Source organism: Saccopteryx leptura, chromosome 1 (genome assembly GCF_036850995.1).
Source record: "Saccopteryx leptura isolate mSacLep1 chromosome 1, mSacLep1_pri_phased_curated, whole genome shotgun sequence".
Taxonomy (NCBI): domain Eukaryota; kingdom Metazoa; phylum Chordata; class Mammalia; order Chiroptera; family Emballonuridae; genus Saccopteryx; species Saccopteryx leptura.
In genome coordinates, this window is record NC_089503.1 from 240,076,934 (window position 1) to 240,089,609 (window position 12,676).

Sequence of the window (12,676 nt, forward strand, 5' to 3'; positions counted from 1 at the left end):
ACCAAACTAGTTTGCCTGTGTAGTCTGTAAGTATGACACTAACAGTGTAAACTAAAACATGTGTCAATTATTTTAAGTTTTTATGGGAGTAAGTGTCATAAACTTGAAACGTCATATGTTGAGACTGTCATAACCTGAGGAACCTCTGTAACTGTGGCAGAATTCCGACTAAAAATTAAACTTGCATTTCTCTTTCTGTGCTCTAACAGAGGTGCCAGAAAGTGAGTGAATCGTAGCAAACCTTCCTTGAAACATTGTGGCCGGCTGCCTGGCCTGGATCCAGTGAAAGGTCCCTTGTACATCATCTTAGTAGCTACATCTCGTGCATCGGAGCCTCTTGGCCTCCCCTTACTCTTGTCCCCACTGCAGTGCCCAGCTCTGCATGGACTCTAATTAGCTTAATGAAGGCACTACCTACAGCCCCTCACCTCACACCCATGCCATGTGCCTCCTGCCTACTGCCTCCTACCTCCTGCCCCAGGGACACAGTACCTTAGCCCACATGTGTGCAACCCAGAAGTGCAGCACAAACCCATGGGCGATGGCATACAATGAACAAATGCACCCCTTTTTCCCCAGAAAGACTGGTCATTTCGCAGGGACCAAACAACCAGTTACCAATAGCAGTGGCAGGGCCCAAGTTGAATTGGTTCCACCTCCTTTTCTTTTCCACTCCTCCTCCCCTTCATTCCTGCTCCCTGGCACCACCTGACCCAGTGAGTCTTCACACCTAGCCTCTGTCCTGGGCTTTGCTTTCCACGGTACCCAGACTAAGAGAAACATCACAGTGGTCACCCACGTGCAGCTGCACAGTTAGCCCTCCTCCTCCCAAGAGTGGTGACACAGTTCGACACTCCATTCCTGAAAGGGAAAATGATTTGATCCCTTGTCATGTAGATGTGAGAAAAGAGAGAAAGGTGATGGTAGCTTCTGGTGCTCCAGGGGGGACAGAGGGTAAGGCCTGAGCCAGGGCTGCTGGGTGGAGGCTTGGGCAATGGCTGTGTCAGACAGGAAAAGACTTTTCTGCCCTTGACTGTGCTCAGCCAAGGGTCCCTGGGGCAATGGCTTTCAGCTCTCAGCTCTTTCCACTGTTGCTTGAAAAGAAGACAATGGGGACCCTCATGCTGTGCACCTCCAGAAAGGAAGAAGACAGAGCGGCTCCCGGTGTGGCACATGACTGTGATGAGAATGTGCTCCTGGGTAGTCCTGTGTCCTGGAGATAAGCCAGCATGAGTAGAAGGCTTGGAGTCTGGAGTCTCCTAGTCAGGGAACCACTGCCGTGCTCCATCCTTTGGTGAAATCCAAGGCCAGTTTTATGTATGTGATAAAATATAAGAGCTAGGACAGTACTTGTTCTCTGAGTCAGTGATAAGGCAGTATAGGTGGTTAAGTTAACAGCAATGAATATCTGGATTCTGGGGGCACAGGCAACCACAATATTGATGCAAAAAACCCTACTTTTGCCTGACCGGGCAGTGGCGCAGTGGATAGAGCATCAGACTGGGATGCAGAAGACCCAGGTTTGAGACCCCAAGGTCGCCAGCTTGAGCGAGGGCTCATCTGGTTTGAGGAAAAGCTCACCAGCTTGAACCCAAGGTCACTGGCTGGAACAAGGGGTTACACAGTCTGCTGAAAGCCCACGGTCAAGGCACATATGAGAAAGCAATCAGTGAACAACTAAGGTGTTGCAACGTGCAACGAAAAACTAATGATTGATACTTCTCATCTCTCCGTTCCTGTCTGTCTGTCCCTGTCTATCCCTCTCTCTGACTCTCTCTGTCTCTAGAAAAAAAAAAGACCCTACTTTTAAAAAGCAAGCAAAATAGCCTGACCAGCTGGTGGTACAATGGATAGAGTGTCGGACTGGGACACAAAGGACCCAGGTTTGAAACCCCAAGGTCACTGGCTTGGATGAGCATGGACTCATCCAGCTAGAGCGTGGGCTCACCAGCTTGAGTGTGAGGTCACTGGCTTCAGTGTGGGATCATAGACATGACCCCAACGTGGTTAGCTTGAGCCCAAAGTCACTGGCTTGAACAAGGGGTCACTGGCTCAGCTGTAGCCCTACAGTCAAGGCACATATGAGAAAGCAATTAATGAACAACTAAAGTGCTGCAACGAAGAATTGACACTTCTGATCTTTCTCCCTTCCTGTCTGTCTGTCCCTGTCTGTCCTTATCAGTCCCTCTCTCTCTCTCTCTCACTAAAAGTAAATAAATAGATAAAAAGCAAGCAAAATATGTATATATGTATATGAATGTACATATTTAATTCCCATATGCTTAGTACAGAACACCCAAAAATCATCTGTTTAGAACTGTCTACAGTATAAGATTAGCATTCCCTAAATCTACAAAATAATGGAGATATTATTAAAACAATTAATAGTCAATATCTAAATTTTATTTCATATGTGTATCAGTTGTCTAAAATCAATGTGGGTTCCACTCAAAGCTAAGTGTAAGAAACTATATTGAGGTAGAAACCAGAAAAGTATGTATGTCAGCATCTTCATCACATGGAAGACATTGACCTTTGAAATTTAAGCTTTTCATTGTGAACACCAAAATACCATCTCATCTGGAGATATTCTGAAGGGAAATTAGCATCCTTCCAGAGAGTCTTAGTGTTACTGTATTATGGGACTGAGTCATTACAATAGGCAAGCTATATAGAACATTAATCATAGGTAAGATTAAGCATTAACTACTAAGATTGCCCCTATAATTAAGTATAGTGATATTAAACCAAAGAGAACTAATTTTTGAGTTCCTGCTTGAGGCTGATTCTCTATCGAGCCTAGAACCATGTCCTGCCTGGTGCAGGCACTTCCCCACCCATCTCTCAAATGTTGCTGTTCCTCAGGCTCAGGCCTTCTCCTCTCATATCTGATCACTCTTCCTAAGTGATTCTATCAGCAACTGGGGCTTCTTTTACCAAGTCTAAGTGAATTCCCAATAATAATAAGGGCTACCATTTGTTGAGCATTTACTATGTGCTAGGCCCTGTACTTTACAAGCGTTAACCCAATTAATAGTCATAACTGCCCTCCCACATCTTCTCCTAGCAACCCCTGGGATGTCTATATCATGGTGACCTCAAACTCCACCCGTCTAAACTTAACTCACTCTCCCCACAAAACTGCCTCTGCTCCGCCTTACCATCATACAAACCGTCACTATGCAGAGCCATGTGAGTCACCCTGGACTCCTCCCTCTCATTTAGTCTCCACATCCAATCAGTTCCAATTTTTATTAGCTCTACTTCTTGAAATTCCCTTTATTCCACTCATACTTTGACCATCCTAGACAAAGCTCCCATCATTTCCAGCCCGGAGTACTGCAACAGCTGCCCAACTCATCCCTGCAGCTCGTCTTATTTTTATAATTCCAGTTACTCTACTACCCCCTATGATGTTGGGCATCTAAATATGGGGTAATAATGAGGTGTCTCATCCTTATTGGTGTGCTTGAGTGAATAAAATATCTGGCTGCTAAGTGTTAGGCACTTGATAAAAAGTTACTCAGCTGGCATACAAACTAAGACAATTGAAGCTAGAGGCTACAGGCTTATCTGCCACCACATATGTCCAGGCAAGCCTGCCATTATCAGAAAAGTCATGATGGAAAGGGATGGGGGAAGAATAATTTATTAGGATGGAAATATAAATATACTCAAACTACTCCAAAACTTAGCAGCTTAAAACAACAAACATGTATTAGCTCATGGTTTCTATAGCAGAGCGTAGCTAGGTGCCTCTGGCTTGTGGTCTTCCAGGAGGGCTGCAAACTGTCATCTGGGGCTGCGTTCTCATCTGAAGGCCTGACTGAGGCTGAGGGGCTTCTGAGCTCACTCAAGTGGTTCCTGGAGGCCTCTGTCTCTCACCACATGAACCTTTTACCCAGGGCTGCCTGACATCTGCTGGTTTGCCCCTGGGCAAGTGGCCCAAGAGACAGTGGGAAAGGGGCCCCAAGATGGAAGTCACAATCTTTAATAAACTCCTCTCAGAAGTAATATCCCACCACTCCGTCACTCAGTAGAAGCGAGTCATTAAATCTAGCCCATGCTCAAGGACGGGGGATGACACACGTCCAGAGACCACTGAGGGCCATCTTAGAGACGCAGACACCACAGCTCGCCGGGAGGAACGGGCGCACTGAGGACTAGGTGGGGCCCTGTCAGCATCCCCTTCAGCCCTCCATGCTTGTGGAGTTAGGCTGACTGTGATACAGTCTAGTCCCTGCCTCCTTCTCACTGCCATCTCTGTCACTGCGGGGGGATAGGTGGAGAACCACAGAGTCTTGGGAACTGCTGCATATCAGACTATTCACATAATTCTAAAACAGATCAGCATTACCGTAGCTACTGGCTTGGTTGTTAAATGTGAATCCAAATCAGGGGGTTGGGGGAACTAGGCGAAAAAAATGAAGAGATTAAGAAGTACAAATTGGTTAACTACAAAATAGTTATGGGGATGTAAAGTACAGCATAGGGAATATAGTCAGGGATACTGTAATAACTGTGTGGTGCCAGGTGGGTACTGGGAATATTGAGGGGAACACTTCATAAAGTCTGTGATTATCTAACTACTATGCTGTACATCTAAAACTAATACAAAATAATATTGAATGTAAACTATAATTGAAAAATAAAAAATAATTTAATTAAAAAATAAAGTCAATATAAGTATAACTATAAAAAAGAAAATATAACAATAATTAAAATGTAAACATTATGAAATTCTAAAAATTAAAGCAACTCAACTTATTTTTAAAAGAACTAAACTTCTATTGGAGGAAACTTTAAAAATATATGTTAGTAGTGAAAATAATTAGTTTTATGATATGATGTCTATATTTCCTATAATTATTTTTTACTATAATTCAATCTACTATTAGGAGCAAGAGAGAGAGCACTACAGGTTGAACTGTGTGCAGACACAGGAGAAAAGGACCAGCTACAAGCCAAGGAGAGAGGCCTGGCAGGTCCTCCCCTGACAGCCCCCGGGTAGAACCAGCTCTGCCCACACCCTGATCTTGGACTTCCAGCCTCCAGAACCATGAGATAATAAATTTCTGCTGTTCAAGTCCCCCAGTCCGTGGTACTTTGTTATGGCAATATAAGTAAGCAAATACATAAAAAAGAAAAAAAAAAAAAGAAAGAACAAGAGAAATTCAGAGAGACAGGCAGAGAAGGACAAAGAGAGAGGGAGAAAGACTACATATTATATATTAAGTTGATTTTAAAGACAAATGCCTAAGGGCCAATTATTAAAACCTCATTTAGCATATTTATGGAGCAGAGTGGCTCTATTCCAAGAGGCTGATAGAAATTTAAAAAAAAAGCAAACGGAACACAGTGCCAGGTGAAAAGAACCAGACTGTCCCTCTACAGGTGGGGCCCGACCTGGCAGGGGCAGATGGCGAGGGCAGATGGAGGAGCCCAGGGGCGATGGGAGGCCTTACCTTCTGGTAGTCCTCTTTGGATTTCAGGGCTGCCTCCATGTGCGTGGTGGAGGTCGGATAGATGGCAGAGCGGTACTGAGAGCCGTGGTCATTGCCTTGACGCATGCCTGGGGGAGTGGAAAGCAGAGAGGCTTAGCAGAGTGGACGGGACAACAAGGACAGTCACACGTTGTCCAGGACTGTTGTGCTAAGTGCTTCTTTTAACTTTACCTTGATACCTCTCCTCTTAAATAAGTATGAGATGTATCTGTTTTGCTTTGCCTATTTCAGTAATGAAATTATCACAGGTCTTGGATCATAGTACATGCTCTATAAATCTGTATTTTTCTATGCAAAATTTTCTTTTCTAAGTGAGAGGAGAAAAGATAGAGAGACAGACTCCCACATGCACCCTGAATGGGATCCACCCAGCAAACCCCGTCTGGGACTGACGCTCAAATCAACTGAGCTATTCTCAGCACCCAGGGCCGACACTGCCATTGGCTGTGAGAGAGGAAGAGAGAGAGAAAGGAGAAAGGGAAGGGAAGGGAAGGGAAGGGAAGGGAAGGGAAGGGAAGGGAAGGGAAGGGAAGGGAAGGGAAGGGAAGGGAAGGGAAGGGAAGGGAAGGGAAAGGAAGAGAAGCAGATGATTGCTTTTCATGTGTGTCCTGATGGGGGATCAAACCCAGGATGTCTGCATGCCAGGCCAACAATCTGTCCGTTGAGCCAACCGCCAGAGCCTCTATACAGATTTATTAATCATAACTTAGTTCCTTTATCATTTGCAAACCACATTATTTCTTTGGATCCTAAGGAGACACCCTCTGTGGCAGGCAGTCTCTCACTTGGCAGATAAGGAAATGTGATGATGCACACATCAGTGCAGGGAACAGTGCGTGGCACCTGGGAGGTACCTACAGATGACACAGTAACTGATTCTCAGCAAGTTTAAAGCGTTTGCCTAAGATCATACACCTAATCAAGAAATGGTACTTGCCTGACCAGGTGGTGGCGCAGTACATAGAGCGTCGGACTAGGATGCCGAAGACGCAGGTTCGAGACCCCGAGGTCGCCAGTTTGAGCGTGGGCTCATCTGGTTTGAGCAAAGCTCACCAGCTTGGACCCAAGGTCACTGGCTGGAACAAGGGGTTACTCAGTCTGCTGAAGGTGCTGAAGGCCCGCGGTCAAGGCACATATGAGAAAGCAATCAATGAACAACTAAGGTGTCACAACAAAAAACTGATGATTGTTGCTTCTCATCTCTCTCTGTTCCTGTCTGTCTGTCCCTATCTATCCCTCTCTCTGACTCTCTCTCTGTCTCTGTCTAAAAAAAAAAAGAAAAGAAATTGTACTAAATGTTAGTCCAGTGTAGTTTCTACCCTGTCATAGCCACTAGGATGTACATCATGGTCAATTTCTGGCTGACTAATTTAATTTAGTCCCCAAAGCTAAATAGCCACAGGCTTAACCTAGATCCCCGATTGATCTCCATACTGTTGTCAGAATGAACTTCACACACGTTTACTACATTTTTCAAGAATCAGTTTTAGTTTTAACAAGGGTCCCAAAACTCCAACAGAAGATTCAACCTATCAAAGAAAAACATTTTTTGTATTTCTAACTTGAACGCACATGCGTTATCACTTGGGGATGTTGTTAAAATGCAGGTTCTGATTCCACAGGTCCAGGTGAGCCGGAAATCTGCAGTTCTAAATGGCTCATGGGTAGTGTGGTGTCGCCAGATGGAACTTTGAGTGGTGAGGGTTTAGTGTTTGACCAGATAGTTTCAAGAGTCCTTTCTAATCTGTCAGCAACACTTTTAATCTAGTGATGTGCTGAGGAAAACCGGTCACTGACAACGCACGTCACATCCACACTTTTCACGGAGCTCCTTTGCAACTTTTAGAACCTAGTTCAAGCCTCTTCTCTCTGGAAAACCTTCCCTTGGTGGCACCTCACAGCTGTGACAGTCACCAACTCCTCTGGGCTCCATCAGGCCTTGCAGGTCTCTCTTAGAGGTTTTATCACACTGCATTGTTATTACGTGGTTGTCCTTTCTTCTCTGAGCCTTCCAGAGGGCAGAGCTTTACAGCCATAGCACCCGGCATAACATCAGCCAGACGGCTGTACTTCCGTAAGTATTTGCCACTTGAAGAAGATATGAGTCCCTACCTTGTGATCTAAAGCCTTGCAATCAATACTGGAGGTCTTGGTCACATTTACTTTGTAAAAAGTAAATGTAAATAAAATAATCTTTCTTAGGAGCTATAGGAACAAGCTATAGATGAGCTGGCATGTTTGCTCTTAGAGGCAAGTGCAGTAGCTGAGGCAGCAAAGGGTCACTCTGGAAGTTAATGGATGAGCAAGCTAGAACCCATGAGGAACCACAGGCCAAACACAGTGGGTTAAATAGTAACAAAATTATAAGATTTTAGGTCAAGCCATTGGCTATCTGTGGTAAATATGCGTGTACATGTGTGTGTGGGGGGTTATTTCTGACGCCTACTTGTTCACCCCCCCCAGGTTAGTTTACATCTTGGAGACCCCACCCTTCCACCTTCAGAGCCCACTCTCTCCTCGATGCACAAAGGTCATGTGGGGACCAGGAGCTAATTAGTAGCTAAAAGAGCCAAGAATGACACAAAAATGTTAATTTAATAATATACAATAAAAATAGATTATTTCATTCCTCCAATAAAAAATATCAAATTAAAATATCTATTTCAGCCTTGGCTGGTTAGCTCAGTCAGTTAGAACATCATTTTGAAAAGACAAGGTGTGGGTTTGTTCTCTGGGTGGGCACATACTGGATGCAACCAGTAACCAGTAATGTACAACTAACTAGAACAACAAGTGAATACTTCTCTTTCCACCCCTCTCTACATAAATTTTAAAAAGATCTATTTCATTTTTATGTGGTATATTCACATAAGCGTTCTATTATTACTATTACAGTATACAATATATAAGTATTATTATAGTATAAATATCACTCATAGTATATACTATATAAGTATTATTAGAGTATAAGTATTACTTATTAGGCACTTAATATGTACCAAGTACTTTACCAGATGCTGAGGATACAGCAATAAAGAAAAGTAAACCTTCCGCTCCACAGAGCTCATGTTCCTCCAGTGGAATCTAAGAGACTGGATACATACACCCTCCAGAATGGCACTTTGGCAACATTTTCACTCTGCCTTCTTCAATTTTTCCTCCTTCTCTACAAGGAGGTCTTTTCCTGCATGACTACTTCCCATCCTTTTGTGCATAAAGACATGATGGTAGTAACATTATTCTCCACAAAGAAAAAAGAATGCTAGATGGTTGATTTTTGTTAAAATCTGACCCTTCCCCATTCAGTACAAGATGCAGAAAAGCAAGGCCTTCATGCAGAGTTGTTTAAATCTATTTCAGTTATCTTTCTTTTAAAAGAGAAATTAATAGGTGAGTAAAAGAGAATCTGCAGGTGTGACATTTCTATTTTCAACAAGTTTTGCTAAGATTCCTTATGCCTTGTACACTGAAGACAATAAATATCTGTGTGGTTTTTAAAATTTTATTTAGTGATTGGTTTGAGAGAGAGAAGAAGGGGGAGAGACAGAGAGAGAGAGAGAGAGAGAGAGAGAGAGATACTTGTTGTTCCACTTATTTATTCATTCTTTGGTTGATTCTTTTTTTGTGTGTGTATTTTTTTTGAAGCTGGAAACAGGGAGAGACAGTCAGACAGACTCCCGCATGCGCCCGACCGGGATCCACCCGGCACGCCCACCAGGGGCGATGCTCTGCCCCTCTGGGGCGTTGCTCCACCACGACCAGAGCCACTCCAGTGCCTGGGGCAGAGGCCAAGGAGCCATCCCCAGCGCCCGGGCTATCTTTGCTCTAATGGAGCCTTGGCTGCGGGAGGGGAAGAGAGAGACAGAGAGGAAGGAGGGGGGTGGAGAAGCAAATAGGCGCTTCTCCTATGTGCCCTGGCCAGGAATCGAACCCGGGTCCCCCGCACGCCAGGCCGATGCTCTACCGCTAAGCCAATTGGCCAGGGCCTCTTTGGTTGATTCTTGTATGTGCCCTGACCAGGGATCAAACTGGCAACCTTGGTGCATCTGGATGATGCTCTAACCAACCATCCAGGGTTATAACTGTATATTTGGTTGAAAGCCTTTGAATTATCATAGGATCATGAGAAATTGTTGCTTATAGATAAAAATTGGCTTTTTATAAAAAACAAAATGGGAATAACAAAGAATTATTCCAAGGACATGGTATAGTAATGAGCTCTTCCACTAATCATATTTTCACAAATAATCTGATATATGGAGTGTGTAATGAAACCTTAAGCTTACATCCACACTTAGAGAGCTTCTCTTGTATGACATGACAACATAAGAGGGAGAAACATCTGGAAGATTTTACAGAACTGTGTAGATGGGAAGAAAAGATGCACATGATTGTCATTCTCGGCAAGAATGTAAAACAATGCAATTATTTAATATTTTGTAGATTATTATAAAATTTGTTTTTCAGTTACTATTGATGTACAATATTATATTAGTTTCAGGTGTACAAGATGATGATTAGATATTTAAATACCTCACAAAGTGATCACCCCAGTAAGTCTAGTATCCATCTGGTGCCATATGTAGTTATTACAATATCGTTGACTATATTTATTATGCTGTACTTTATTTACATCCCCATGCCTATTTATACAACTGACAATTTGTAATTCTTAATCCCTTCACATTTTTCACCCAACACCCCTCCCATCTGGCTACTATCAGTTTGTTCTCTGTATTTATGGGTATGTTTCTGTTTTGTTCATTTATCTTGTTTTTTAGATTCCATATAAGTGAAATCACATGGTATTTGTCTGTCTCTGTCCAACTTATTTCATTTAGCCTAATACTCCTACCATCCATATTGTTGCAAATGGTAAGATTTCATTCTTTTTATGGCCGGGTAATATTCCATTGTACATATGTAGCACATCCTCTTTATCTATTGAATAAACTACCTACGAATAAATTTAACCAAGGAGGTAAAAGACCTGTACTTGAAAAACTATAAGACATGGAAGAAGATAAAACTACATGAAAGAATAGATGATACTCTGGGATTGGAAATATTAACATCATTAAAATGTTCATACTACCCAAAGAAATCTACAGATTTGATGCAATCCCTATCAAACAATGGCATTTTTCAAGGCAATGCATTCATATAAAATCAATCCATGTATTATTTATGTAATTAGAAGTTATACTACTACTGTGATCCAGGGTTGGGATTTATGGACCCTTCCTTGAAGCCAGGATCCCTTGACTTAAATTATAACTTGGTCATCTGTTAATTGTACTACCACAATACTGATATAGCTCTCATCACTGTCACCCTTGTTTTTCTTGTGCAGAGTAGGAGTGCCCCAACTCACCCTGGGCAACTTTAAAGAGGAGTAACATCATGCGCTTTTCCAGACTCTGTACACCTTTCTCTTTGCATGAACCCAAACTGACTATTCATTCAGCTTCTGGAAAGATGGGAGTCCTTCCCACAGGTAAAGCCACAATCTGCAGGCAGAAGTCTTATAGGTTTGTTACAGCCCTGACCTTCTGACCCTTCTAGGATGTACTATGAAACTAAAATATTTTCATGTCAGAAACAACACATACACTTTTCCTGGTCACTCTGACTAAACGCCTGCATGGCCAGGAAAGATGACATGGAAGTGCTAAAGAGATACATACAATAACGAGAAAACAGCAAAGTATTCAGATTTCCTTGAATCTTAAGAAATACTGGAAAAGACATCAATTCTCTGGTTTACTCATGAATAAGAATGTTAATTTGATTGATTTTCACCCCATCAACATTCATTTTGAGAAGAAGGTATATCTTAAAACAAAACCATACACACATATTCACATACTTGTGTGCATGTTTGGTTAATTCCAATGCATGTACCTTTCATTTCACTGATGAAGGGGCTTATTAAATGGATAAGAGCTTGAAATTTGGAAGCAGATGGTTCATTGGGAAATATGATTTGATGCTCAACAGACTGAAAAACCCATAGAACTATGGATTTTCTGTTCTTGTTATTTTTAATACATCACATTTACAGATGTTTAGCATCATTAAACTTTTCACCATTTCTTTCAGCCTCTACTGGCTGATGTTACGAACACAAAATAGTAATTCACTTGTGAGGAAACCTGTTTACTAAATCTCTTGTAAGAAGCCTGGGACTTAGAGCTATGAAATATTATTTTTAAGTCTGACTCTGCCACGGACATGTTCAATGCAAAGTACTTCATCTTTCTGAGCTTTAAACCTCCTTTGAGGCCCTGGCCGGTTGGCTCAATGGTAGAGCATTGGCCTGGTATGTGGAAGTCCTGGGTTCAATTCCTGGTCAGATAACACAGGAGAAGCACTCATTTGCTTCTTCACCTTTCCTCTTCTCACTTCTCTCTCTCCCTGTCTCTGTCTCTCTCTCTCTCTCTCTCTTCTCCTCCTGCAGCAATGGCTCAATTAGAGCGAGTTGGCCCTGAGGGCTAAGGATGGCTCCATGGTCTCTGCCTTAGGCGCTAAGAAGAGCTTGGCTGCTGAGCAACAAAGTAATGCCCCAGATGGGCAGAGCATCACCCCCTAGTGGGCTTGCGGGTGCATCCTGGTTGGGGCACATGCAGGAGTCTGTCTCTACCTCTCCTCCTCTCACTGAATAAAAAAAAAAAACCCCAAACTACTTTTGGAATAAAATTTTAAAATAACAGCACAAAAGATAGGCAATTTATCAGAATTGCCTTCCTTTAAAATTTTAACTCTACAGTGGATAGAGTGTAGGCCCGGCATGTGGCTGTCCCGGGTCTGATCCCTGGTCAAGGCACACATGAGAAATGACTATCTGCTTCTCTTCCCCTTTCTCTCCCCCTTCTCTCTTTCTCACAGTGACTTGAGCATCAGCTCTGGGCGCTGAGGATACCTCCATTGGTCCAAGTGTCAGCTTCAGGTGCTGAGGATAGCTTGGTTGATTTGAGCATCAGCCTAAGACCAATGGATTGTTGTCAGGTGGATCTGGGTTGAGCACATGCAGGAGTCTGTCTCTCTATCTCTCCTCCTCTCACTTAAACAAACAAACAAACAACTCTGCTAAACCTCTGGCTCAGTTCTTCATTTCAAAGGAAAACAAACCCAAGAAAGGGAAATAAGTCTTTGAGTGAATTCTTCCACCC

General features: G+C 42.9%; 1 protein-coding gene across 4 annotated transcripts in view; it reads right to left on the minus strand.

The window, feature by feature from the left end:
• Positions 1-12,676, minus strand: part of MSRA (methionine sulfoxide reductase A) — a 417,427-nt gene that overhangs the window by 91,068 nt on the left and 313,683 nt on the right. For all 4 annotated transcript variants that reach the window (XM_066388174.1, XM_066388145.1, XM_066388164.1 and 1 more), the window contains one exon: positions 5,466-5,572. In XM_066388174.1, coding sequence (XP_066244271.1) covers positions 5,466-5,572 — 107 coding nt within the window. The remainder of the gene's footprint in view (positions 1-5,465; positions 5,573-12,676) is intronic.